At 52.5% G+C, this 25,923-nt stretch overlaps 11 protein-coding genes across 11 annotated transcripts; 7 read left to right on the plus strand and 4 right to left on the minus strand.

Moving 5' to 3' along the window:
* Positions 1 to 577: 577 nt before the first annotated feature.
* On the plus strand, positions 578 to 1,849 carry N7458_010836 (uncharacterized protein; the record flags this gene model as incomplete). The annotated part of the gene is made up of 1 exon (XM_056914218.1): positions 578 to 1,849. One exon carries the CDS (start codon positions 578 to 580, stop codon positions 1,847 to 1,849), a length of 1,272 nt encoding a protein of 423 aa, XP_056763067.1.
* Positions 1,850 to 2,663: 814 nt separating this feature from the next.
* Positions 2,664 to 3,515, plus strand: N7458_010837 (uncharacterized protein; the record flags this gene model as incomplete). The annotated part of the gene is made up of 2 exons (XM_056914219.1): positions 2,664 to 2,709; positions 2,860 to 3,515. 2 exons carry the CDS (start codon positions 2,664 to 2,666, stop codon positions 3,513 to 3,515), a joined length of 702 nt encoding a protein of 233 aa, XP_056763068.1.
* Positions 3,516 to 4,012: 497 nt separating this feature from the next.
* Positions 4,013 to 5,580, plus strand: lys1 (saccharopine dehydrogenase (NAD+, L-lysine-forming); the record flags this gene model as incomplete). Its single annotated transcript, XM_056914220.1, has 8 exons — positions 4,013 to 4,073; positions 4,143 to 4,223; positions 4,283 to 4,299; positions 4,372 to 4,815; positions 4,868 to 4,964; positions 5,029 to 5,071; positions 5,128 to 5,229; positions 5,295 to 5,580. 8 exons carry the CDS (start codon positions 4,013 to 4,015, stop codon positions 5,578 to 5,580), a joined length of 1,131 nt encoding a protein of 376 aa, XP_056763069.1.
* Positions 5,581 to 6,855: 1,275 nt separating this feature from the next.
* N7458_010839 (putative ubiquitin C-terminal hydrolase) lies at positions 6,856 to 8,754 on the plus strand (the record flags this gene model as incomplete). Its single annotated transcript, XM_056914221.1, has 1 exon — positions 6,856 to 8,754. The coding sequence occupies one exon, from the start codon at positions 6,856 to 6,858 to the stop codon at positions 8,752 to 8,754; it is 1,899 nt and encodes a 632-aa protein (XP_056763070.1).
* A 1,374-nt stretch (positions 8,755 to 10,128) lies between these two features.
* N7458_010840 (fructose-bisphosphate aldolase FBA1) lies at positions 10,129 to 11,404 on the plus strand (the record flags this gene model as incomplete). The annotated part of the gene is made up of 3 exons (XM_056914222.1): positions 10,129 to 10,236; positions 10,357 to 10,770; positions 10,844 to 11,404. 3 exons carry the CDS (start codon positions 10,129 to 10,131, stop codon positions 11,402 to 11,404), a joined length of 1,083 nt encoding a protein of 360 aa, XP_056763071.1.
* A 1,293-nt stretch (positions 11,405 to 12,697) lies between these two features.
* On the plus strand, positions 12,698 to 15,621 carry N7458_010841 (putative DUF221 domain protein; the record flags this gene model as incomplete). The annotated part of the gene is made up of 2 exons (XM_056914223.1): positions 12,698 to 12,793; positions 12,856 to 15,621. The coding sequence occupies 2 exons, from the start codon at positions 12,698 to 12,700 to the stop codon at positions 15,619 to 15,621; spliced, it is 2,862 nt and encodes a 953-aa protein (XP_056763072.1).
* Positions 15,622 to 16,091: 470 nt separating this feature from the next.
* N7458_010842 (NRPS-like enzyme) lies at positions 16,092 to 16,952 on the minus strand (the record flags this gene model as incomplete). The annotated part of the gene is made up of 1 exon (XM_056914224.1): positions 16,092 to 16,952. The coding sequence occupies one exon, from the start codon at positions 16,950 to 16,952 to the stop codon at positions 16,092 to 16,094; it is 861 nt and encodes a 286-aa protein (XP_056763073.1).
* A 2,375-nt stretch (positions 16,953 to 19,327) lies between these two features.
* On the minus strand, positions 19,328 to 20,404 carry N7458_010843 (CCDC174 family protein; the record flags this gene model as incomplete). The annotated part of the gene is made up of 1 exon (XM_056914225.1): positions 19,328 to 20,404. The coding sequence occupies one exon, from the start codon at positions 20,402 to 20,404 to the stop codon at positions 19,328 to 19,330; it is 1,077 nt and encodes a 358-aa protein (XP_056763074.1).
* A 326-nt stretch (positions 20,405 to 20,730) lies between these two features.
* N7458_010844 (homoserine dehydrogenase) lies at positions 20,731 to 21,913 on the plus strand (the record flags this gene model as incomplete). The annotated part of the gene is made up of 2 exons (XM_056914226.1): positions 20,731 to 20,764; positions 20,835 to 21,913. 2 exons carry the CDS (start codon positions 20,731 to 20,733, stop codon positions 21,911 to 21,913), a joined length of 1,113 nt encoding a protein of 370 aa, XP_056763075.1.
* A 404-nt stretch (positions 21,914 to 22,317) lies between these two features.
* Positions 22,318 to 22,804, minus strand: N7458_010845 (uncharacterized protein; the record flags this gene model as incomplete). The annotated part of the gene is made up of 2 exons (XM_056914227.1): positions 22,318 to 22,659; positions 22,739 to 22,804. The coding sequence occupies 2 exons, from the start codon at positions 22,802 to 22,804 to the stop codon at positions 22,318 to 22,320; spliced, it is 408 nt and encodes a 135-aa protein (XP_056763076.1).
* Positions 22,805 to 23,804: 1,000 nt separating this feature from the next.
* Positions 23,805 to 25,869, minus strand: N7458_010846 (uncharacterized protein; the record flags this gene model as incomplete). Its single annotated transcript, XM_056914228.1, has 8 exons — positions 23,805 to 23,854; positions 23,918 to 24,099; positions 24,173 to 24,277; positions 24,332 to 24,443; positions 24,506 to 24,738; positions 24,811 to 24,888; positions 24,958 to 25,383; positions 25,457 to 25,869. The coding sequence occupies 8 exons, from the start codon at positions 25,867 to 25,869 to the stop codon at positions 23,805 to 23,807; spliced, it is 1,599 nt and encodes a 532-aa protein (XP_056763077.1).
* Between the last annotated feature and the right edge of the window lie 54 nt (positions 25,870 to 25,923).

Below are 25,923 nucleotides of genomic sequence, written 5' to 3' on the forward strand. Positions count from 1 at the left end.
CAAGGGTTTCGCGGTAGGAAGGATCTGAATTGGAAACGAGTCGGGATGCAACCTCGCAAAAGAGGAAGGGCACCAAGACCACAAGCGGGCCAGAAAAGAATCCAGAGACACCTGGTAAAGAGAAGCGATAGTTGGGGGAAGGGGAGGGGAGGAGGGAACAGCAGTTGAATGGAGAAGGTAAAAGCTAAGGTTCTGATGTGTTGCTCGCAGTCGCAGCTGGTCTTGGCACTGCCTGGCTTTTTAGCGAGTGGCGCCTATTGGGTCGATTCCCGTCTTTGCCTTAATTCTCCCCCATCTTTCCATTATCTTCAAGAATCACGGGGTAGATCTAGATATTCTATACGCGATCTTCGACTGGAAGATCCCAGATTACTATTGTACAATTTCTTTTTTTGCTTTCTTTCGTGATCGCTCTTCTTTCTGAAGAGTCGAGTCTTGCGTGCTTGCCTGGTCTCCTCGTCATCCACTTTGGGCACGTCTTCCCTCACCGCCCACCCCCTCGCGGCGATCTCCCTTCCACGATCCCGCCCTGTGCATCAACCTCACGGCTTGATTGGGACTCACCGACACCGCAACCATGAAGGGCACTTCAATCTTCCAGTTCAAATCATGGCCGAAGATTCATCAGCCTTTGCCTCGAACACCACGCCAGTCTCAGCAGCTTCTCAACGCCCTCACCTCATCCTTTCGACACCAGCTGGACCGCGCGTACCCGGCCCCCAGCGGTTCCAATCCCAATAGCGATCGACAGCCCTTGAATACCGACTCCTCTGTTCATGCAACCGACCAGCACCTGCATAGTATTCTCGATAACCCTTTGTTTCGGATTGTGCCCCAGAGAGCAAAGTCAACCCCTCGTGATCATGCCACCACCTCGACCATCGATGAGTCCAAGCAAGCAGTTCAGGATCCCATGGCTCTTTTCGACCACGCCGTTGCCTCAGGATCTGCTACACCTTCCTTCATCACAGACTGTTTGAAATCACAACTGCTTCTTGCCCGGTCATTTGGTGAGAATGGAGTGCGAGATGCCATGAAGATCACTCGAGCGGGCTCGAAAGTGGTTGACTGGTTCTGGGCTTCGGATGGTGCTTCTAGGCAGATCCTGTTGCAGACCCGGGCATCGACAGGCTCTCTAACTAAATTCATGGTCGCGGAGAATCTGCAAGATACCGTGATGGAGTGGCTGAAGATGCTCATGAGCTGCAATCTTGGGGGGCTCAATGGCGAGATGACAGAAGATCGGGCCCGAACATCCTTCAATCATCTTCTCCAAGATCTCCTGGATGCCGAAATTCGCTACGGAGACGGACTCGGCTCGGCCATCAAGTACTACTTACGTGCATGCCACCTTCATTTTTCATCCGTGGAATCACAGGGTGATTTGAGAGTCGCCAAGGCAGTGTTGCTTGCATCGGGCGCTCAACTAGCTCGCACACTCATGGAGCAGAAGCCTTCGAGTGATCAAACTCCCGTACATACTTTTGAAGAGTTCGCTGAGACCATCTCGACTTTGTCGTCCTCTCGGTCGTTATTGTTCTCTTCCGTGGCTCTTTGCCATCCAACACATCCAGACCCGACTCCGTTCATTCATTATGTGGACAGCTTATCCCCCAACAAGTTCGAGAAGTGGAATCAGACTCGGCGGGATGCCTTCCTTAGAATCAGCTGTGACGCCCTCCGCACGCTGATTGACCGCAAGAAGATTCGCCTCGCGACTAGCCTGGGACATCAAATTCAAGAACTTCTTCCTGAGGAGACCGCTACTGCGAGCGTTAAAGCTTCTCGCTCTCGTGCCTCGGCTGAAGAGGATTACCTCTTACAACGCTTGGAGTTGAATTGGACCTGATGGATTGGGGGATCAATCTCCTTCCTCTCGATGGACATATACTACCAGCTCTTGTACCAGTGCTCATCGATATACTCGGACCAGCCAGACCCTTAGAGGATATTGCCATTTACACGCAGCACCGGTCCTGGGTCAAATCATAGACTACGCCACTTTGATTCTCTTTGGGAACATGGCTCAGTCTTCCCAGTCTAATTGAGACACCAAGTGGCTTTAGAGCAGCGATCGATACCCGGGGAGCTTTGCATCTTTTGGGGGACAGTGGTGCGATGACGATTTTCACATCAGCTTTCACATCAGCTACTCCGCACCGCTCCACCGAGGCTGCGTGATCTGAGTACATAATCGGTACCCGGTCTTGGCATTGCTTACATACACATGCTTGGTACTGGGTCGGTACCCTACTAGAGTTTCTAGGGTCGCGGGACTTCGCACTGCCCCTCCCTGTGGAAGAAAGTGGAGGGGCGAAATGGAAGCTGCGAATGGGGGTTCTCGGGCTGTGAATTGAGGTAATTTCCCCGTTGTGTGACACCCACCCACTGCTGATGGAGGAGGGTTGCAGAGGGGCGAACCAGCCCAGTTCTGCGGATGAATGGGGTTAGCGTGTCCAGCTGCTCTTAGTAAACGTCACCGCGCAACCTCACCTCAAACCTCCCTCGAGATCAATCGACTTCATTTCAATTTCTTGCTCTCTCTAGTAAATCTCCCGTCTAGTCTGAATCGCAGTCGCATTCTCAACGCGATTTTTTCCCCAGCTCACGCATCCCCTCAACCTTGCAAAGCACGTGCGCTTGTCTGACATCATCGATCTACCATGGCCAGCGAGGGCTTTCCAGAACCGAGGGCCTCCCCAGTACCAGGTATGTTGTAGGGAGCTGCCACGGCACTCTTGCAGGTGAATTGGACTCTTGGTACTTGTCCAGCTTCACCCGTCCATCTGGATGAGAGCACACGCGCCCCTGCTGCAGTACTTTCTTGTCTACCAACTGTATATGCTGACTAAGAACCAGCTGCTGTCGCACCAGCACCCCCGAAGATCAGCGAGCCTCCCCAGCCAATTCACAATGTGTTAAACACTTGTCAGACGGACAGTGAGCCTGTCACAGCGGAGACAAAACAGGTGGGTGCCGGGATCGAACTTCCAGAAGCTCCCAAGCCGGTGCAGAGCATTTCCGGTGCAGCTTCGGAGCCCGAAGTTCCGGTTGTAGCTCAGCCGGGTCCAGAGCCGACACGGCAAATCCCACAGTCCGTTACAGAGGCCCCCAATCCAGTCCAGGAACCCTCTACTCCCGTGGAGGAAGCCGCGAAGCCAGCCGCGCAAGAGCCACAAGTTGGTGAGAAGCGCGACCTTGATTCTATTGCGACTCAGGCCCCTGATCAAGCAAAACCACTCGCACCTGAGCCTGCTGCTGAGAAGGTCAAGGAGCCTGAGAGCAAGAAGCAGAAGACGGAGCAGGAACCCGCCCAGGACACCAATGGTACTACATCTGCTACTCCCGCTGCACCTGCTCAGCCAAGCACAACTACAGCACCTGCAGTTGAATCCCACGAGGAACCTAAGAAGGCTGGTCGCTCCAAGAAGGAGAAGATCAAGGACGCCGTGAAGAAGATCATCTCGACCGATGGACCTGGAAGCCGCACTCGTAGCCGCACCAAGGATTCCTAAGGGATTGGGAGACTCGAGAGACTGCTTCTGACAGGTCAAGCTCTAAGCTTTATTTTACCTGTGATTGGATTCATTTGGTTCAGATATCTCTGATCTGAATACGCAAGCTGAATGCACTCCAGACGCCATGATGCGGCGAGAATCCATGGAGATGACCTGATGATGATGAGGTTAATCAAAAACATGTCTTACACGACCGACTCTTTGATATTTAAAGATATTTTTCCGTGCACTTCTAGCCTTTCAGTCGACCACCAGCTCTATCAGATATATGTAAATGCCAGTATATTTCGTAGTCACTACCTGCACAATGCCCTAAATCACCCGATGCCCTCAAGCGGGGCCGATCATCGGGGCTGACTCATTTTGCCCCGGAACGGAACAACCATCCCCGCCATCAGAGAGTCATTGGTGATAGATTACCATTCACAGGTGCTTGACTTTCCCTAAATTTTATATTTCCATTCCATTGACCTCCAAATTCTCCCACATTCAGAATGGCTGGACAGAAGATTTGGCTGCGTGCCGAGACTAAGCCCGCCGAGGCTCGGTCTGCTTGTCAGTACCTGTTGCCCCTCCCCCACATTGATGCAATGGCGGTATTGACTCATAGCTTGCGATTCGTAGTGACCCCGACCACCTGCAAGGCATTGATGGATGCCGGGTATGATGTGACAGTCGAGCGCTCTACCCAGCGTATCTTTGATGGTTAGTTCACTCTCTGGAATGAGGATTATACAGAAATGGGACTAACAAACCCTCGATAGATGATGAGTTCGCCAAGGTTTGCCCGCCCTCAGCCTCCTACCTGCCTATACGTGATTCGAAGAGGTCCTAACCACGCCAATGGCTCTAGATCGGAGCTCCCCTTGTCGAAGAGGGCTCGTGGGTCAAGGATGCGCCCAAGGACGCCGTTATCCTGGGTCTGAAGGAGCTGCCCGAGGATGACTTCCCTTTAGAACACGTCCATGTCACTTTTGCCCACTGCTACAAGCAGCAGGGTGGCTGGGAGAATGTCCTGAGTCGCTGGCACCGTGGTAAGGGTCTCCTGCTGGACCTGGAGTTCCTTACCGACGAGTCTGGCCGCCGTGTTGCTGCTTTCGGTTTCTCGGCCGGTTATGCTGGCTCTGCTCTGGCCATCAAGAACTGGGCTTGGCAATTGACTCACCCCGAGGGAGAGCCTCTTCCCGGTGAGGTCCCTTATGCCAACCAGGACCTGCTCATTGCCTCTGTGAAGGAGAGCGTTGAGGCTGGTAAGAAGGTTGCTGGTCATTACCCTAAGATTCTTGTCATTGGAGCGGTAAGTACCCCCCGAAGCTTGCCCAGGAGCATTGGTACTCATAGACTTCTAGCTGGGTCGCTGTGGCAAGGGTGCCGTGCAATTGGCCAAGGATGTTGGTGTTCCCGAGTCCAACATCATTCAGTGGGATATGGCCGAGACCGCCAAGGGTGAGTTGTTGCGACGGAGGAACATACCCAACAATAGGATCTGTTGACTAATGTCTACTCACAGGTGGTCCCTTCACTGAGATTATTGAGAGCGACATCTTCGTCAAGTCAGTACATCTATAACCACGCAGCTTTTTACCGTGGTGACTAACTTCGTCTTCAGCTGCATCTACTTGAGCTCTCCTATCCCCCCCTTCGTGAATGTCGAGACCCTGTCTTCCCCCAAGCGAACTCTATCCGTCGTCTGCGACGTCAGCGCTGACACGTAAGTCATTCCTCATTATTGATTTGGCTTTCTCTTGAAAGCTCTAACGAGATAAATCTATACAGCACCAACCCTCACAACCCTATCCCCATCTACGACATTACCACCACCTTCGATAAGCCCACCGTCCCCGTCAAGCTGCTCGCAGATACTCAGGGCCTTCCCCTGAGCGTGATCAGCATTGACCACCTGCCCTCCCTGCTTCCCCGCGAGAGCTCCGAGCAGTTCAGCGAGGCCCTCATGCCCAGTCTGCTCCAGCTGAAGGACCGCAGCACTGCCCGTGTGTGGACTCAGGCCGAGGATCTGTTCAACGAGAAGGTTGCTACTTTGCCTGCGTCGTTCCGCCAGTAAGCCGGGCTTGGTTGTAATGAGTGGGTAGATATGAAGAGATATGACTTGATGGCACATTGATAGAATTTGGATTGGAATTGGACTGAAAGCAGGGAATGCTATAAAAGTTGTTGCATGTCCACATGATATGTTTCGAGAATACCATGCCTGTTGTCATGATCTGTATAAAAACTTTCCAGACGCTAGTTCCAGTAGTTCCCTCGGAAAGAAGGAGATAGGGGACGACTTTTGATTACGATCTCATACCCCTGCCGTTGCGATTCTATCCTGATATCACCGAGGAATGGTCTGCGGGACTATAACTGAGGAGAGGCCATGTGTACTTGGTTGTACAAGGTAGCGGTTGTAGTACCAGGTACTTGGTTGGAATCAATATTCAGTCCCAGGGAATATTCTGCTAGTTTAACTTATGCTTAAGACTCCTTTCCTGACTTTCCATCTCCCTCAATTTTGTAATAACAAGGCTTGTATCTGCGAATCGTTAGGCGAGGACGCCATTCGCATGGTTCAGAATCAAGTCGACAGGTACAAAGAAACTCCCTCAACAGTGACACCTCCCTCCCACGGCTTCTTCCGAACTTTACCCGACCGCAGCCTCTCCTTCCAGAACACTCGATGCAACCGCAACCGTCCAAGGACCTCTCCAGTCCAATGCGGGGTCCCTCCATCTCTCACGGACATCCGGAGGATCCGTCGCGGGGAGATGACTTAATGCAACGGTGTCTTGGCCCAAAGAAATGCCCCGGCTGCCAGTCTTATTATTGGGCGATGGGAAACCAATTCCAAACAGCCCGAAGAGCGCAGCCTAGCAGGCGACGAACCTGTCGGTCGCTGCCTGTATCTTTTTTATCGAGGCGCGCTGGATTGACCGGTCGGAGTTTGCCCCGTTTGGTGCTGAGTCCTGCGAATTCCACCCAGAAGAGAAGGGCACTGTTTCTTCAGAGCGACTCCGTTCCCCGTTTCTCTTTCTCCGCATGAACCCTTCGGTCCACTCTCCCCTCTTCCCCAGCCGAAACCCGCTCCAACCGTAGCAGAATTCTTCACACGAACCCTGCTGGACTACGAGACTCTAGCGGAGAGTTGCCAGGATATCGTCGTCACACCTCTCCTCACCCTACTATCGAACATCGGGCGACTTTCCTCGCCACTGTCACGGCCAATCTGAGAATGGGGCGATGAACACGCTGAGTTGATTTGCCTCGAAACCACCACCGACACGCCCCAAACCACTCCCTCCCCCCTCCGACCCCTACATCCTCACCCGCAGCAATTCCAATGCAGGAAAAGCCGACCACGGTCGCGGCCTACGCGGCCGGGGCCTCGCTCGCTGCTGTCGCTCTATTCTATGTCTTTGGGCCCAACTACACAATCGACGGCGACGAATCCAGCGATAGTAACCGGAAAAAGAGCATTGTGGGATTGTCAAACGTGGCCAATGACTGCTTTATCAATTCGGTGCTGCAGGCTCTAGCAGGCCTGGGAGACCTTCGAGTGTACTTGATCCGCGAACTTCATCGGCGCGAACTGGACGGGCCAGAGATGTACAACGCGGTGCCGAGTCCGGATGAGCTTTCGCGTGCCGAGCGGCCGGACAAGCTGCGGGAGCTGCAACAGGGTATTATCACTCGGGCATTGAAGGAGATGTTGGACCGTTTGAACGAGCGTCCCATCTATAAGAAGATCATCTCGGCGCGCGGGTTTATCCAGGCATTGGAGTTTGCATTCCGCACGCGCATCAGCCGCAACCAACAAGACGCGCAAGAGTTTCTCCAGATTGTCCTGGAGCGACTGTGTGACGAATATCACGCTGGTGTTCGCGCCAGGCAACGCGCCCTCGGCCCCATTGCCACGCCGGCTGGCTCAGGCGTCGTGGGAGCAGTGGAGGCTGACGTTGATGAGAATACGGCCGAGGTGGAGGTGCGAATTGATGACGGATCGCCTAACGGCCTGCCTGCAATTATAGACAACAAGCTGAAGGAGATCGATAGCGAAGCTGGATTCCCGTTCGAGGGCAAGTTGGAATCGCAGATTGTGTGCCAGCATTGCCAATATCAGTATAAGCCGAATCAGACGGCTTTTGTCAACCTGACACTCCAGGTGCCACAGAAGAGCTCTGCCACGCTCAATTCGTGTTTCGACGGTCTTTTGAAGACCGAGTACATTGATGACTTCCGATGCGACCGGTGCCGTCTGCAACATGCCATTGAACTCAAAACGCAAGACAAGTCCAGAGCCTACTCTGAAAAGGAAAAGGAACGACTCGATCGGGAAATCGCGCGTATCCAGGAGGCATTGGAATCGGACCCCGAGAAAGAGCTCGAAGGAATTGTGATGCCCCCGGCAGAACTTGCGCCGAAGCGAAAGATTGCCCGCCACATGCGTATTGTGTCTTTTCCAAAGGTCATTGCAATCCACCTTTCACGGTCGATCTATGACCGCAACAGCTCCACCAAGAATGCGGCAAAGGTTTCTTTCCCTGAGCGTCTGCCTCTGGGCGGGATTTTGAACCAGACATGGTACAAGCTGCTTGCGATTGTATGCCACAAGGGCAGTCATCACAGTGGTCACTACGAGTCCTTCCGGCGCAATCATCTCTATGCACCATTCTCAACCCCCGAGGCATTTAGTTCCTACGCACAAAGCCGCGTTGCTAGCGAGACACCCTCGGTAGCTCCTAGTCCCCGACTAGCACCACGGAGTACCCCCGACTTGGACGTTGAAGGTGAAAGCAGCAATCTTTCCTCGACGAACTCATCCACGTCGCTCTCAAACGTCTCCCCAGCCTCCCAACTGACCCCTCCCATGCCCCGTCCCACCACCTCCAGTTCGCGCCGGTCCTTACACAGCACCAACTCCCGCTCATCCACTCCTCAACCCACCTCAGGATCAGACAGCAACCATAGCCCGGCCCCGGAGCAAGGCCGGTTTAGTACTTCGGCTGCTCCCCGCCCATCACGGACCATTCCCCGGTCGCCGGGGGACCCTATCTCCGGCGTGAGTACGCGGCTTCGACGCCGACGCAAGCCGAACGATCGATGGTGGCGGATCTCCGACGAAAAGGTTAAAGAATGCAAGACCTCGGACGTGCTGGGCATGCAAAAGGAGGTTTACCTGCTCTTCTACGAGATGGAGCGGCCCGATTTTAGCCCCGCGGCTGCGGTTGGGCGGCTGTGAGGGGGGAGGGGGTTGTGCAGTTTCTATTTTTTTTCTGTTCTCGCTTTTCTCATTGTAGATGACACTTTCACGTACATAAAACCCATGAGATATTTTCTGTCTAAGGGGGTGAGTTGGGTGGAAAAGTGATGTGCTGGAGAGGGCGATTTGTTGATACATAGCTGGCGCTCATAGAGGAATTGGTTCCATGTTGGATGTTCCGGTCCTTCGACTCTGAAATTTGGTACATACTATAGTGAGAATCTGATGCTATGTTCAATGGCATGGCCTATCACAGCAATTCTGCGGAACAATGTCATGTACGGAGGAGAGTTACTGCTTCGCTCCCTGACGGAGGTGGGGGCAGCATGGTCATGTGCCAATCCATGACTGAGAGGCCGAAAAGGAAGCTGTCCCAAAATCCACCCTTGAGAAGATGGGAGGTAGTAGATGACATTAGTACTAGCGAGTTTCTTGAGGAAGAATTGAGAATCCTTTTCAAGTCCAGCACCCACGGCTCCGTCGGGTTTGCAATGCGCCCGTGTTGAAGCGAAACACGGCGAATGGCCTCGAATTCCTCGGCACCCCGCTGGCGGACGAACAAATTACGGAGAAGACGGCAGGCGCATGGATCAATTCTTTTCAGAGCAGAGGTTGATCGGAATCAGTGCTGGTCGAGCGATTCAGCTCGAGCTAGTTTTCCCGGCTGCTATATACCATCGAATTCCCTTTGGTGAGATGCTGACGATTGGCCTGTTCGAGGGTTGGATTAGGTGCCGCGTGTGTCGTCGTGGTGGTCGGGTGGAGGTGGAATCCCCCGCCAACGGGAGCTGTTGGTGGTGAGCAGGTTGGTATACGTCGGCAGGAGAGCCGAACGGCAACGAGCATCGGGCTATCACGGAGAGAGTCGGAGCAGCTGTACAAGGCGTGGACGTGGAATCTACATATACTTCATAGCACCCCTCTTTTCCCCGATCCGCTCTTTCTCTCTCGCTCCTGGTCCCAGAAGTGCATTAGATCATCACTCCCGCTGAAATCATCGTGACCTCAGTCCGTTTCCACAGGACCCAAAAAAGCTCCACCGCTCGGTGAGTAGTTCAACCCAGTCCTCCAGTGCCCGGTGCTGTCCAAAGGGATACCCAAGTGCCTCACCGATGACGATTCTGCCCCTCCAAACCCTCCCCAATTTGCCCCTCCTGATTTGCCTGCCCCTCGTGCATGGAATTATTTAACCCTGCCCGCTTTCGTCCTTCGGTAAAGCCCAGAGCGTATATGATCCAAGATTGCAACTGACCGTCTCTCCCTTCTTCCTTCTTCTTTTCTTTCTCAGGTCCTATCCCATCAACGACATTTTTCCAATTTCCAATCCACCATTTCTACCTCCAATCAATCAATATGGGTATCACTGAGAAGCTGAGCCGCAAGTCCGGTGTCATCGTCGGTGACGACGTCCTCCGTCTCTTCGAGTACGCTCAGGAGAAGCAGTTTGCTATCCCCGCCATCGTAAGTAATCCATCTCCCATGATGGCAATATCTCTCGATCTTCCGCCCATCGTCATCAACCCTCAAGCCGCAGCAGCAGCAGCAGGAGTAGCATAACAAAAGTAACTCTCCATTTTTCAGAACGTCACCTCCTCCTCCACCGTCGTCGCTTCCCTCGAGGCCGCTCGCGACCGAAAGTCCCCCATCTGCCTGCAGGTCTCCCAGGGTGGTGCTGCTTACTTCGCCGGCAAGGGTGTCAGCAATGACGGCCAGGCCGCCTCCATTGCCGGTGCCATCGCCGCTGCTCACTACATCCGCGCCATTGCTCCCACCTACGGCGTCCCCGTTGTCCTCCACACCGACCACTGCGCCAAGAAGCTCCTCCCCTGGCTCGATGGCATGCTGGATGAGGATGAGCGCTACTTCAAGCTCCACGGCGAGCCCCTCTTCTCCAGCCACATGATCGATCTGTCTGAGGAGCCCGTTGACTGGAACATCTCTACCACCGCCGCTTACCTCAAGCGTGCTGCCCCCATGAAGCAGTGGCTCGAGATGGTAAGTTTTGCACTCTTTTCTTGGAATTGACCCTCTCCTGTCGGGCTGAATAGCTGCTAACAGATACTCACAGGAGATCGGTATCACTGGTGGTGAGGAGGACGGTGTCAACAACGAGGACGTCGACAACAACTCCCTGTACACCCAGCCCGAGGACATCCTGGCCATCTACAAGGCCCTCGCCCCCATCTCCCCCTACTTCTCCATTGCCGCTGGTTTCGGTAATGTCCACGGTGTGTACAAGCCCGGCAACGTCCGCCTGCACCCCGAGCTCCTCTCCAAGCACCAGGCCTACGTCAAGGAGCAGCTCAAGTCCCAGAAGGACAAGCCCGTCTTCTTCGTCTTCCACGGTGGCTCCGGCTCCTCCAAGGAGGAGTACAAGGAGGCCATCAGCTACGGTGTCGTCAAGGTCAACGTCGACACTGACATGCAGTACGCCTACCTCTCTGGTGTCCGTGACTACGTCCTGAACAAGAAGGACTACCTCATGACCACCGTCGGTAACCCCGATGGCGAGGACAAGCCCAACAAGAAGTACTTTGACCCCCGTGTCTGGGTCCGCGAGGGTGAGAAGAGCATGAGCAAGCGTACCCAGGTTGCGCTTGAGGACTTTAACACCTCCAACCAGCTGTAAGGGGAGACATTTTCCTCCTCACCCACCCCACCCATTCACCACACATTGATGCTATCCTTTATTTTGGCTGTTAAAGGAGGCGATGACGTATTACCCCCCAATTTCTTGAGAATCATTTCCATGCTGCCGAAAAAAGTGGGCGCGCCTGGGGACGGCTGGCGTCCCGGTTGTATGTAGCGATGTAATTTCGACATGTTGTAATGAAATGAAATGTCCATATTACGGTCTTGGAACCCGTTGGAAATTAAAAAAAAAAAAAAAAGACAAAAACAAAATAGTGCCATTGATTTGCTGATCTGTAGATGTAAACATGTAAGGGGGGATTGAATTGCTTCGTATTCAGATGCACGAGTCTTTGTGCTCAGAGGGGCCATGTGACTTGACTTGATCAGGTGTACTGCCAGAATTTGTGGCCTGGGTGCCTTGATGCCTTAGGTATCTCAGCTTCTGTCGTCAGCGGCATTTGCAATTTTATTTTACCCAGTCCAGGAGCACCCTCCTCCACCACACACTGTATTCACTCCACTAATTTCTTATTGTCCCCCTCCACTTCCTTTGAATGTGTGCCAGTGCCAGCGTGACCAACTTGAGGTAACCCTGGGTCTTTGCGGGAACCGCTTTTCTGCCCGTGTTCCAGATGTTCCAGGCTTTCTCCCCCACAGGATATTTCATTGGCCCACCTCGAGTCATCCTGAACCGGCTCTGCCAATGAGTTGCTGAAGGATGGGTCTGAAAGGGGACTGGCCAAACGTGTCGAGGCCGCCACCAGGCACACATCCTGGACTCTGGTACGGAGTACACATCTGGAACACAGTGTTGACAGTCCGATGCAAAGCGAAGGGGCATGGACTGCTGAACTGCTGACCCGGTCATGGTTGTTTGAGCGAGGGCATCAGTTACATAGGGCTGCCTCCTCGTCTAACGGCTCCGGATCGGCGATGCCGCCTATCAATTATGGACTATCGACGGAGTATCGATCAACTAGTTCAACTTGACTGTCTCTTCTAATAATAACCGAGCTAAACCGGTCTGGACTGTCTGGACCCCCTCCAAGAACCCACTTTTCTTTCATTCTTGCACTTGCTTGTCTCACATCCGCTGCCCTGTCCGTTGATCATCCTTAGTTTTTCTGTCATCACTCCGCTTTTCTTTCTCTTCGTGTCTTCTGCCTCTGTTCTTCCTTCACGTTCTCTGTCGGTCGCTTCAACTCCTGCTCGACTCCCCTCCTTCCCTCTCCACATTCATGTCGACTTGTCATTCGTTTTTCCTGTGATCTCTTCCTGGCGGGCCATGATGGATCTGCATCTGCGCCAGAACTTGTGGCCTCGGGCCGAAGAGTCTGGAACTGACAAGTTTCTTACGCTGATTTCGAATCCCTTTTACTCTCAGGTAGGCGTTGGAATGATCGCAGAGAGGATTGATCTTTACTGACCCTCTGGGAACACAAAAAGTTCCAAGTCAGCGCTATTTGGGCCTCGCTGGGCACGTCCATCGGCATCTCCATCCTCCTCGCTCTACTCTTCTCCCTCTTCCGACCCCGTCACAACCTCGTCTATGCGCCGAAAGTCAAACATGCCGACCGCAAACACGCCCCTCCCCCGGTGGGCAAGGGCTTTTTCTCCTGGGTCAAGCCCGTGATCAATACTCGTGAACCGCAACTCATCGAGACCGTCGGATTGGACGCTGCGATCTTCTTGCGCTTCACCAAGATGTGTCGCAACATCTTCATTTTCATCAGCATCATCGGATGTCTGGTCTTAGTCCCGGTCAATATCTCGCAGAGTAAAGATGGAAAATCGATCAGTGTGACCGCGCTGAGCAAGATGACTCCGCTCTACGTGACCAATCCAACCGCTATCTGGAGTCAAGTCGTGTGCGCCTGGTGCTTTGATATCATTCTTGCTTTCTTCTTGTGGAGGAATTACAAGGCTGTCAGAGGTCTGCGCCGACAGTACTTTCAGAGCTCGGATTACCAGCGGAGTTTGCACGCGCGAACCCTGATGATATCCGATATTCCTCCCTCAGACCGCTCTGACGAAGGTATTCTGCGCATCACCGATGAAGTTAATCCCACTGCTGCTCTTCCTCGGGCTGCCATTGGCCGCAATGTGCGTGATTTGCCCGTTATAATCAAAGAGCACGAGGAGAATGTCCGGGAATTGGAATCCGTGCTCGCCAAGTACCTCAAACGACCTGACCAGCTGCCTCCCAAACGACCTACCATGCGTCCGCCCAAAAGCCAGCGTAGCAAGCATCCTAATGGCAAGGTCGATGCCATTGATTACTTGACGGTGCGCATCCGTGTCTTGGAGGAAGAGATCAAGCACGGACGGGCGTCGATTGACCGCCGTAATGCGATGCCATACGGTTTTGCTAGTTGGGAGAACATCGAGCACGCGCACGCTGTGGCATGGACTGCCCGAAACAAGCATCCCAAGGGTACTACTATTGATCTTGCACCTCGACCCAGTGATCTTATCTGGGAGAACCTGCCTCTGTCTAAGAAGGCGCGCAAGTGGAAGCGTTTCCTCAATGTAATTTGGGTCACTGCTCTCACACTCGTGTGGATCGTTCCTAACGCTCTCATCGCGGTTTTCTTATCCAACTTGAACAATTTGGGCGCCGTTTGGCCAAAGTTCCAGACTTCCCTCTCCGCGGATCCCAAAGTCTGGGCTGCTGTGCAGGGTATTGCCTCTCCTGCAATCACTTCCCTCGTATACCTGGTGTTGCCGACCATCTTCCGACGTCTCTCCATCCAGAGTGGAAGCAAGACCAAGACTTCCCGCGAACGACACGTCTTGGGACAGTTGTATGCGTTTTTCGTGTTCAACAATCTGGTCGTCTTCTCGCTCTTCTCGGCCGCGTGGGCTTTCGTCTCCACTGTGATTGACAAAACCAACACCGATGAGGGCGCTTGGCAGGCTATCGTCGATAGTAATCTGTACTACAAATTGATGAGTGCCTTGTGCACTGTCTCGCCCTTCTGGGTGACTTACATACTGCAGCGCAACCTCGGAGCCACCATCGACCTCGTCCAGATGATCAATCTGGCCTGGGTTTGGTTCGCCAAAACTTTCCTCTCGCCCACGCCTCGCCAGTCGATCGAGTGGACTGCTCCGCCGCCATTCGACTACGCCAGCTACTACAACTACTTCCTTTTCTATGCAACCGTTGCCTTGTGTTTCGCTACACTTCAACCGATCGTGCTTCCCGTGACTGCGCTCTACTTTGGTGTCGACGCTATGCTGAAGAAGTACTTGCTCATGTACGTGTTTGTGACTAAGAACGAGTCCGCTGGAACGTTTTGGCGGGTCCTCTTCAACCGACTCGTCTTTGCAAGCATTCTTGCCAATGTCATCGTTGCCCTTGTCGCCAAGGTCCAGGGAACCTGGACCATGGTGTTCTGCATCGTCCCATTACCGTTCTTGATGCTGGGCTTCAAGTTCTACTGCTTGAAAACCTTCGACACCGATATCATGTACTACAACCGCGCCAACCTCACCGACGCCGAGGCTATCGGCGGATCAAAGTTGAGCAAAAAGGCCGCCGATCGCCTGAACTCCAAGTTCGGCCACCCAGCCCTCTACAAGCCTCTCATGACGCCAATGGTCCACGCCAAGGCCGCCGAAGCTCTAAAGGAGATCTACCAAGGTAGACTAGACCATGGCGACATGAACAACGAATACTCCGACATCGCCATGAACCCAATGCTCTCCTCGCAACCCGGCAAAGCCGAGCCCGCTCCCTTCGAAGTCGTCCCCGAGGCCCACCTGGACTTCTCCTACTTCAAGGACCGCGCCGACTTCCGCGACGAGTTCGGCGGCGGCATCTACGGTCGACCGGAGGACCTGATGACCGAGCGCTCACAAACACCCCGCAGCATGCTCGGCGGCGAATGGTCACCTTCTTCATCGCGCGCCTCCTCGCCCGCACCATCCCTGCCCTCACTGGCTGGAATGAAGATGCACGAGGGTTATCAGGACCCAGACCAGGGACATATCCACCCTGCTTTCCGCGTGCCACTCTCACGCGGCGACAGCGGCAATGGCGCGTACCAGTCCGATGAGATTGAAACTCGTCTTCTCTCGCATGTCCAGACACCCGGGCAAGTCGATACAAATCCGCTTGATCGTTGGCGAACAGGCGGATACGGTCCTGTCCAGCAGGACGATCATCCGTCTCAGACTTCGTACGAGGCGTACCGCGGCGCGAGGTAGACCCTCTGCGCAAGCAAGATGTCTCGTTTGTTTCCCCCTCTCTGTGAAAAGTCATCTCTCTGTGCATAATGCATATATTTGTCATCTTTTTTTGGTCTTGTTTATATTGGCGATCTTTTTCACTTATTGGCCCCTGTGTGGCTGTCGTGGGGTAGGAGCAGGCCTGGCTGCTCTGTTGCACATACATACTTATCTGTTGGATACGATATCACGAAATCTGTTCTATTTTTTTTTTTGGTTAGACCTGGGTTAGGTGGGTTTGTGGGGATAGGATTCCTGCTGTACTTATTATGTGTACAAAATCATATTTGCGTATTTATTGATTGCATATTGGAAGTCGAGTGGTATGCTTGTTGTAAAGTGATCTAACAAAGAAACAGTGCTAGACTTGGACAGTGCTCTTTGTAGTAACTAACGGCAAGCGAGAAACCCTGGTAAGCGATCAATTCGGAATATAACAGAGAGCAGACTTAGGAAGACTCTTTCTGGGTCTCGCCCATCGACACCATCTGAATCTCTTTTTCATATTCCTTGACAGTTTGCCTCCGTTGTACATTCCCCTTTCCAGTCCTAAGCATTGGTCTCGCCGCATCCGTGAAAATAATCCGGCTTCGTTCCACTCGAGCATAAACAGGAAGCTCCTCGTTGATCCTCTCCATGGTCAACCAAATCTGATCAAGAAATTCCCCGCCCACGGTTTCATGATTTGCTGTTCCTCTCTCTCCCCGACTTTCATTAAGCTGGAGACGAAGTTTAGCAGTAGGCTCCAGTAAAACCACCGACGTAGCAAGGCCCGTCCCAATAATCAGAACCTCCTGAATCAGGCTTGAATGCTCAGCGAGAATCCGACGCTCCGTCGTAACAGGGTGCCATTTCCCTCCCGAACGAAAACACTGCAGATCATCACTCCGGCCATGGTGAGTCCAAACCCGCTCCTCTCCCGATCCAGAAACAAGTCGGAATAAATCCTTAGTATCGAACTCGTCCAGTTCAGGAAATACACAGAAAATAGACTGTATCTCTCCCGGGTCTGAGTTTCTCACGAAAACAGCAGAGTACAAGTCATCCGTTTGACGGCGGAACTCGATATTCGCCTGTGTGTGGAAGCACAACGAGGTCAAGTCTTTATGCGTATTCCCTCCTCCATTCAGACGACGAATAGAAGGCCACATGCCCGTCTCCGTAGATCCTAGACACGTAAATAGTCGCAGACGGCTCGAGACTGCATCAATGGATGATTGCGAGACAGATCCACCGGCCCAAACAACCGTCTGAACACCCCCACGAACCATACAATCCACCAGCGTCTCATCAGCACCAAGCTCATCCATATGAACGGGTAACAAGAAAAGACAATCCACAGAAGGTGACGAACTAGCCACGGCTTTTGCCGCTGCGTCAATGGTAGCAGGCAACCCGGCCGGTGGATAAATAAGAGTATTCCCACAGTAAAAAGTAAGGAAAAGACTCGCGAATAGTAAACCCGCATGGAAAGGTGGACACATGCTCAGCATCCGCGTTTCAGTCAAATACGTATCCAGCAACTCGTATTGTACATCATAGTTCCTGTTCAACTCAGACTATGACTCTTCCTCTGAAGCAAACCAACTGTCTTCTAATAGTCCCTGGGCAGAAGGCCGATCTCTTGGGTCGAGTTTCATGACCTTGAACACAAACTCCTTATCTTCATTGCATATCCCTAGGGAGGTCGTGAGATAGAAAGGTCTTATAGTGTTCGGAGGATAGTTTTGCATGACCTAAATCAGAACTGCGCGTCGTTTTTGGCCTGCTATATCATTATACGAAGCGGGGAATGGTCCAAAACACTGATGATGCTTCATGAGGATCTTCAGATCATAATCTTCGTGATCCACAGAGGCATCAGGTTTAAAAATGTGGAAGCCCGCCCTATAGAGCCGGTTTATAAGCTGTATATAGGTTAGATCAAGGCAGATGGAAGAAGCTTTTTTGGGTGGAAAGGCTTGCTATTGCCCTAAAAGACCATATATCAGTGGCTATGTCCTATCTCATCTGTAGATGAGCCTCCGGGCTTCTGAAAATAGGAGTCCCGATGGAGTCTCCATCACGAGCATGAGTATAATCCATGTGCACTGTGCTTCCGAAGTGTGCTAATTGGACTTCTTTGAATCTACATTCACCTTCTCTGTAATTAATTAATATATTGGTTGACTTGATGTCTGTATATTAATAAGTCAGCGAGGTTATAGGTATTAATTACTGAGAGTTGCGGCAAACTTACCCGTATGAATAAACCTTTTGTGAAGAACAGATAACGCCTCTAAGATATGTCGAGCGACGTACTTCACTTCTGCACGGGCAAGACGTTTTCTATCGGAAGCATGTAAGATATTCTCCTCTAGATATTTCAGGACAATCGCTGGTGGAGAAGCAGGGTCCTGAATCTCGTCCACCAGGGGCCGTAGAAGCGGAGTTTTGTGCTGAAACCGTAGAAGGACGTCTCTTTCGTTATGAATACGAAAATGGTTGGCACTTTTGACGACGAAGCTGTCCTTTTCTTGGTTTCTATGGGCCACAACGGTTAAAGGGTTAATCCTTGACTACTAAGCAAACATACATTGCAAGCCAGACACTCTCGTGAAGTTGCTTGGTGATAGTGTATTGGCCCATTCGCCCTCTGATTATCTGCCTTAGCTTCATCGTGATAAATCAAGGCTGTTTCCCCGAGTGCAAAGGAACAGACATGAGGCGATTAAAAGGAGAAGAAAGGAGGGCACGGGAGGGTGGTGAAATCCTTTGTGCCCAAGGCAGGAATTCCTGTGAATAGGGACCCGGAAGCACCTAGGATAATAAACTAAGGTACATCTCCCACCAAGATTAGTCACGTATAGAGCCCATCCAAATTGCTAAGGATTACACTTAGCGCAAAATTTATACCTTAAAAGTTAGAGCCCTCGTTCATAGGGTAGCAGAATACTGTTTAGGTTACCTACTAACTCAATTACGGTCACGGTCGCAACCGGTTAAACCTAGCCTGCCTTAATATAGTGTAGAGTTTATTGAATTTAACCGTATCTATAAGGCTGGGTAAGCCCTAGATCTCGAGATATTCTGAGAAGTCGAGTTCGCCAAGAGACAGTTATCCTTTAGGATCCTTGTAGCACTCTGTTGAGTCACTTATAGGTACCTCTCCATTTGAAATGACCTTCATAGGATATCTCCGAGGCCCCCGACGACCATCGGCTTCTGATCTAAACGGGTATTTAACATGCCTTTCACCCTGCACTCTTTCCCTTCAATCTATTCAATCTATTCAATCTATTCAATCTATTCAGTTCAACTGCTAATTGGTTCAAATACTAGATTTCTCCACTTAGTACATATAATTTCATACTGTATTACCTTGCCGACAGCTACCAAACATTAACCGGCATCTACCGAATACACTAGGGGAAAGGGGCCCAAAGCTCGACCTACACAAAGGCTCCGCTATTAACCATATGCAGTACAACTGACCTGACCAAACTAAGAAGGGGTGGCACTCGGGCCTGGATGTTCTACACCCCCCATAACTATAGTTTCAAAAGGAAAGGATATCTCAGACATGCCGTGTGATTAGGACATGCACCTCACCCGGTAAAATAATTCGATTCGTTATCATGGGGATAAGGCTAGCAAGAAGATAGAAATGGGTATCGTTAAACATAAATCAGAAATAAAAGCAACCTCATTGCCCACTGTTTGCTGTTTCCGGTGGCGGAGTCACCAAAACTCCAGTAGACATTTCCGCAAGTCTCCTATTCCGCAATTCCTGGATTTGTCGTCGTCGATCTTCGAGAGCAGCCTCTCGCTGTGCCGCTCTGGCCGCCACTTTATCCCGCTGCTGCTGCGTTTCCTCGCGAGCTTTCTTCAGCGCCTCCATCTGCTTCTTTCTTTCCTCTTCATCGCGGGAAAATGCATAGAAGCCTGTGCCGCGATTCCGTACTTCGCCATCCGCATCGTAGTGTGCAAACTCCGCCTCGGGTGACAGGTCTCGCTGCGCTGCGAGGCGGGCCATTTGCGCAGCAATGTTCGCATCGGGGTTGAACGCTTCGGATTGGATTGCCTCGCCGAAGATCAGGGTTTCCGGCCGTGAAGGTCGCCAGCGTTCCTGTACAGCGCGACCTCGATTCTCTTCTTCCTCTTTGGTGCGAGCTGCGCGTGCAGCTTCAGCCCTGGTGCCGTGGCGTGTCCGACCAAACTCATCTTCGTAGGAAACAATCGAAGCGTTATCATCATCCTCATCTTCGTCGTCTTCCCCGGAGCCACCTTCCTTCTTGCGCTCCTCGTCCGCCCATTTTGTATCAAAGTCGACCAGACCGGCTTTCTCTCTGCGTCGTAAACGTGATACGTAGTCGTCCCCTCCATCTTCATCACTATCTTCGCCCGTAAGATGTAGCCCTTTCTTCATGTCCTCGTACATGCGGACTTTCTTCGCCATCCGTTGCTTCGATCGATTCAGTGTGGCGTCATCGATAGTCCCAATGTCCTGGCTTTTTTTGTGGACTTGGTCGGGGACATGGTGGTCATCTTCTAGGAGATCTGCGGCTGCACGCTTCTCAGCGCCTTTGTTCTTCTTCGCGAACAGGTCGCTTTTGGCGGTCTTGGATGGTCGCGGGCGTCCATTTGAGGCGGTGCCAGAGCTCTGGGCAATAAGAGAGGATAATTGGCTGGTGAAGGCGAGGTTGGATGATGAGCTGATCTTCTGAGTCTTAGAAGACTTGGCACGGGGTTTCCCGTACAATGATGACTGATCAGAGGCCATGATGTTGCTTTTCGCAGCTTCGAGAGAGAAGCTTGTAAGGACGACGGAGTGAAGGTCGAACTCCGCGCGGGATAACGATAGCGATAGCGATAAGCATTGTGGCCTGGGTTCCCAGGCTGAAATGGCTGACTCACCCGCTGACTGAGCAGATGCCCCGCGAGCCCCACGAGGTGACGAGCTCGAGGACCTTTGACTCAATTCTTCTATTCTCTTGATTCTGAGTTTTCAATTGTCATTTACTCTGTACGGCCCCAATCTGTGCATATTCAAATATACCTGGTTTTGAATATACCCCCAAAGCTATCCAATTGACCGTTTCCATCAACATGTCTGCCAGCCCTATCTATCTCGGCGTTGTTGGTAGGATACCCCTCCGCAATCTAAAGCTTCATGCTTTCTCTATGGAATTTCCTCTAATCGTTTCATCCAGGCGTCGGCGGCGTTGGCACTGCATTCCTCTCCCAGCTTGCCCGCCTTCCCAATGCTCCCAAGCTCGTCCTCCTCGCCCGTTCTTCTCAGACCCTCCTCGCTCCGACACCGGCCTACTCACCGGCCATTCCCGCGGCCGACTGGGCAACCGCCGCTGCAGGCCCTTCCCTGACCAAGACCGGTGCGCTGCCCGCCGAGGAGATTGCTAGCTACCTTGCATCCGCCCCCGGCCGTGCTATCCTGGTCGATAACACCTCCGACATCAACCTCGCCCGCCAGTACCCCACATTCCTGAAGAAGGGCATTTCAATCGTCACCCCCAACAAGAAGGGCTTCTCCGATGACCTGTCCCTGTGGAAGGATATCTTCGCCTCTGCCGCGGAGGGCAAGGCTCTCGTCTACCACGAGAGCACCGTCGGTGCTGGTCTGCCCGTGCTGTCCACCCTCAAGGACCTAGTCGCGACTGGCGATGAGGTCACTCGCATCGAGGGTGTCTTCTCCGGCACTCTTTCCTTCCTCTTCAACACATTTGCCCCGGCCTCCGGTTCTTCGGACGCAAAGTGGAGCGCCGTCGTTGCCCAGGCCAAGGAGCTCGGCTACACCGAACCCGATCCTCGTGATGACCTGAACGGCATGGACGTTGCCCGCAAGCTGACTATCTTGGCCCGTCTCGCTGGTCTGGAGGTGTCCAGCCCTGACTCATTCCCCATTGAGTCTCTGATCCCCTCCGAGCTGGCCTCTTTGCCTTCGTCTGCGGACGGCATCGCTGAGTTCATGAAGCGCCTGCCCGATTTTGATGCCCAGATGGCTAGTATCAAGGACACTGCCGAGAAGGAGGGTAAGGTTGTGCGTTACGTTGGTAGCATCGACGTTGCTGCCAAGAATGTCAAGGTTGGTCTGCAGACTTTTGAGAAGGATAGCGCCATCGCTGGCTTGAAGGGCAGTGACAACATCATCAGCTTCTACACCAAGCGGTACGGCGCCAACCCGTTGATTGTGCAGGGTGCTGGTGCTGGTGGTGATGTTACTGCCATGGGTGTTTCGGCCGATCTGATCAAGGTTGTGCAGCGCCTGCAGTAAGCGAGGTGCTATACCAAATAAAAGTACTAGATATCCAACCAGTCATAAGTTCTCCATGAAAAGCAATTGAATGTCAGCGTTGAAGAATGCATTGAGCGTGGAACTTCGCCGAGAGTGTTTCTCGCGAAATCCCACACAGAGAAGTGTGTCTAGGAGGTTCGAAGAAGAATAAGTATATTCAAAATGAGTATAATAAACGGTCGGTAAAAGTTGCGGTCAGTCTCGATCGAGGTACTCGATCCTCACTTGCCATACCATAAGAGACTGCCGACGACGGGTATCGCCTTAAAAATCGCAAGAAATCAACCCCACAACCGCCAGCATGACAGAAGCTTGCAAACAGACCGTAATCTGTAGAATAATCAGAGACCCAAACACCATAAAAACCAATAAATGCATAGCAATCAAGCTCGTCCGGTCACTCGGCGCTTTACGTCTCCATCGGCAGCAGGATCCATATTCTCCCTCTCAGAATCTTGTTCTCTCCTAGTGGATTTGCTGCTCGGTGCGTTCCCTGACTTGCCAAAGTCACTATCCCCAGCATCTGTCTCGACGCTGCGCAGCCCAAATGCCCGTCGTTGTCCACCCGGTCGTTCCTGCAAGCTCGGTGGGCGGGGCCGCTGTTGACCGCGTGCGCGTCCTCCGATCCAAGGGAGTTCCCAGAGAATCATGCGGTAGAGGTAAAGGCCAACGTCGAAGACGATGAGGGCTGCCCAGGGGACGATGGTGATGAGGCCGAGCAGGAACTGGTTCAAACAGAGTTAGCTCATGTCTTCGGACGGACTGAATCACTTAGTCATATGACAAAGGAAGGTAGAGACGTACGAAAATCCGCACTGCCCAGCTCTCAAACTGAATGAGCTGCGGCGGGAGAATGGAGTACCACGCCATAACGTATGGCTGGCTACCTTGAGATCGCCCTGGTGAAGTTGTCTGCAGTCGCTGCTTGCGAGGCTGGTGAGAGTCCTTGACTCCTCCCTTTCTTAGACCTTTGTATGGCCAGCCAGCGGTCCCTTCACAAGCCTAATGTCTCAACTCTCGACGCAGTTCCGCTAGTCCCGTGTGATGCTGTACTCCCCGCTCCCCATAATCCGGGGTAATACGATAATCTGCCTGGGGCAGGTGGGGTGTCCGAGAGGAGTCCAGTGCACGACACAGAGCAAGGAAGTACGCTTTCGACCCCAAGTCGAGATGGATCTAGTCGAGAACACGCGCCCCTCCCCGCACGGTCCCTCCAGTCTGGAGCCTGGGGAAAAGGAAGGTTGTTTGGAGGGTTCGCGATGCGGAGGAAGAAGGCGGTGTCGGAGCAGCCGAGGTATTTCGGGGGACAGGGTTTGTGGGAGCTGTAGATTAGAGAGTCGGCTTTGGAGGATTCAAACAATGGCGAGGAGAGGTTTGTAGAGTTCAGGGAGAAGCCTCCATCGTCGCAGCTCGGAAGAAGTGGGAAGCTAAGAACAAGTGGAGCAGGGCAGAACGAACCGCGAGGCCGCGGAGCGGGCTGGGCCCGATTAGGCAATTTATCAGCAGAGAGAGTCTACGACGATGATCGTTCTTACTGAACTTTTTATGACAAAGGCAGCTGCTCCACGTATAATGTACGGGTTATGAATACGATCTCCGTACCAACAGAGAAGCTAAATGGCAAATATGACCTTGAAGCAAACCCAGCACTCCACCCATCCCAACTACGATCCAGTTACCAACCCACACAATAGGACCTCCAAATGGGACAAAATACTAATAGCTCCGCCATGAGAAACACAAGAAACCCCCCCAATCCAACTTTTGATCTTCCTCATGACAATCATATCAGCATAAACTCATGAATCATAACCAAGGCTCGATGCAACGGTTGTTGCTAGAAGCCTAGGGGCGCAGCAACGTGGCTGCGCTAATACTTCGCCGCTAGGGCTTCCATTTGGTCCAAGAAGGCATCAGCATCTATAGTTCGGGAATTTGTTAGCTGTTACGACGACGTTGAAAGGGTGGGAAAGGTGAAAATACCCTCGGGGGTTGCAAACTTCAGCACATGCTCACCACGATTAGTCTGCGGTGGGGTATAGTCATCAGCCGACATCAGGATGATAGGCTTCAGATCACGAATGACAACAGTGCGGTCGTCGACTACACGCAGCCAGCTGCGTCGGCTTAGGTGGGGGGTAATGAAAGCAGTCCAGACGGGCGTGCTGTAGGTGGTGCGATTAGCAGACCGCTCCCATGCGGACTGAGAGTCCTCAAGGTCTATAGCGCATCACTTACTGGTCCATATCACCCTTGTGGACGGAGGCCTGTAGCCTAACAGCTTTTGTTGTCTTTTCGCGATAAACACGCAGAGCATGAGCGTACTCGTCGTCAATGATTTGACTATCGCCGGTCAGAGAATGTTTTTGCCAGTGCTATCGTACAAGGTCAACTCACCCGCCATATATTTCTCGTTCCCCTTCCAACTCGTAGTCACGAATATCCTCAACGGGATGACCGGCGTCTTGGGAACGAAGAGCCAAAAACGCCATGTGAAATGCAACCATGCCTAGCGACAGGTCAGTGACAGGTCCCGTCATGTCTAGCTTGGTCTCTTTTGGCAATACATACTCTCGATGGATGTAAATTGGATGCTTGCCCACAAGACAAGCTCACTGCCACCATGACGTCTCCGACACAGCTGGAGACAGGATCCTTCTCGGATGATTTCCAAGAGATTCAACGGTAGACAAAAGTAGTCGCTAGAACGAGACTTATGCGGGACCTTGCAGACGATACGAACGCGATGGTCTCGTTCTCGTAGATAGAAGTATACTGTCATTTTCGAGTCGTCATTGAAGGCTCTATAGGACTCTGTTAACTCAGGGTCTCTCGTTTCTTTTTTTTTTTTTTCGGAGGCTTCAAAATAGCCTTACAATTGAAGGAGCAACTCGAATCCTTGCTCTCGAAGCCAGGGCTTAATCCCAGCATGCGGGTCCCCAAAGCAGCCGGCTCTGTTATGCAATGATGTTTAGTAAACTACGAGAGAAGGATGTGATATCTTCGTTGCGGCTTGATCTCACCTTTCTCGGCCAGGGGGTATTGGTGTCTCTGTATCGTAGGTTGAGAAGACATCTTTAATCCAGTGATATTGTATCGCATCCGAATGGGTAGATTGACTGGTCCCCGTTGCCGACGCAGATCCCAACGGCGAGCTCGGTACTTCCGGCGCGGAAGGAGGGAAATCGGAGAACGACGCAGAGGATGGGGATTGAGGGGATTGAGGGGATAAATGCGGTGGACGGCTTCGTTCATATGATCGTTGCCGGTGTGCCGGTCGGCGTTCATTTCGGGGACTTGGCTGATCGGTGCTAGTGCTGCTGGTAGACGGCGGGTTACGACCCAGCGATACACGCTCAAGTCGTGGTGCGAGACGCTTCTCTTGTTCGACGAGCAACAGTTTCATACTGCTGCGGGAGCCTGCGAGGAGCGGAGACTCGTGGCGGGGGCTACGATGGTCAGTCGGTCTCTTATATTACAAGATTTCGATCATAATTATCTCTGCAGGGTGGTGGTCCTTACTCCCTCACCGAGTCGGCGAGCTCCCTCAGAAAGCTCTTATATTTCGCCAAGCGAGTCCCCAGCGAGTACTGGGCCTCGTTCCAGAAGAATCGGTCTATCGACAGCCACGTCCGCTGGTACGTATCGTGTGTGACATGGCCGCCATTCAGCCGCTTAAAAAAGTCCAGTATATCCTCGATGGTGTAGTTCAGACTCGAGCGCAGCAATTCCACATCCGGATGAACAAGCGCCCAGCTACGGCGATAACGGGGATCCTTGGAGAGGTCATCCAGACTCGACAACGATGAGCTGATAGCGTACAAGTCCGAGATCAGGCCGGTGATCTCCGTGGCGTGTTCGGGAAGAGGGGCACGAAAAGTGCTAAAGCCGTCGGCGGCGCGTTCAGCCTGCTCGGCAGACATGCGCAGGGCCATGAGCGCGTCAGGCCATCCGGGGATTTCTGATTCGGAAGTAGTCGCAGAGGGGAG

Source organism: Penicillium daleae, assembly GCF_028827525.1.
Source record: "Penicillium daleae strain IBT 16125 chromosome Unknown utg000008l_segment0_segment0, whole genome shotgun sequence".
Taxonomy (NCBI): Eukaryota; Fungi; Ascomycota; class Eurotiomycetes; order Eurotiales; family Aspergillaceae; genus Penicillium; species Penicillium daleae.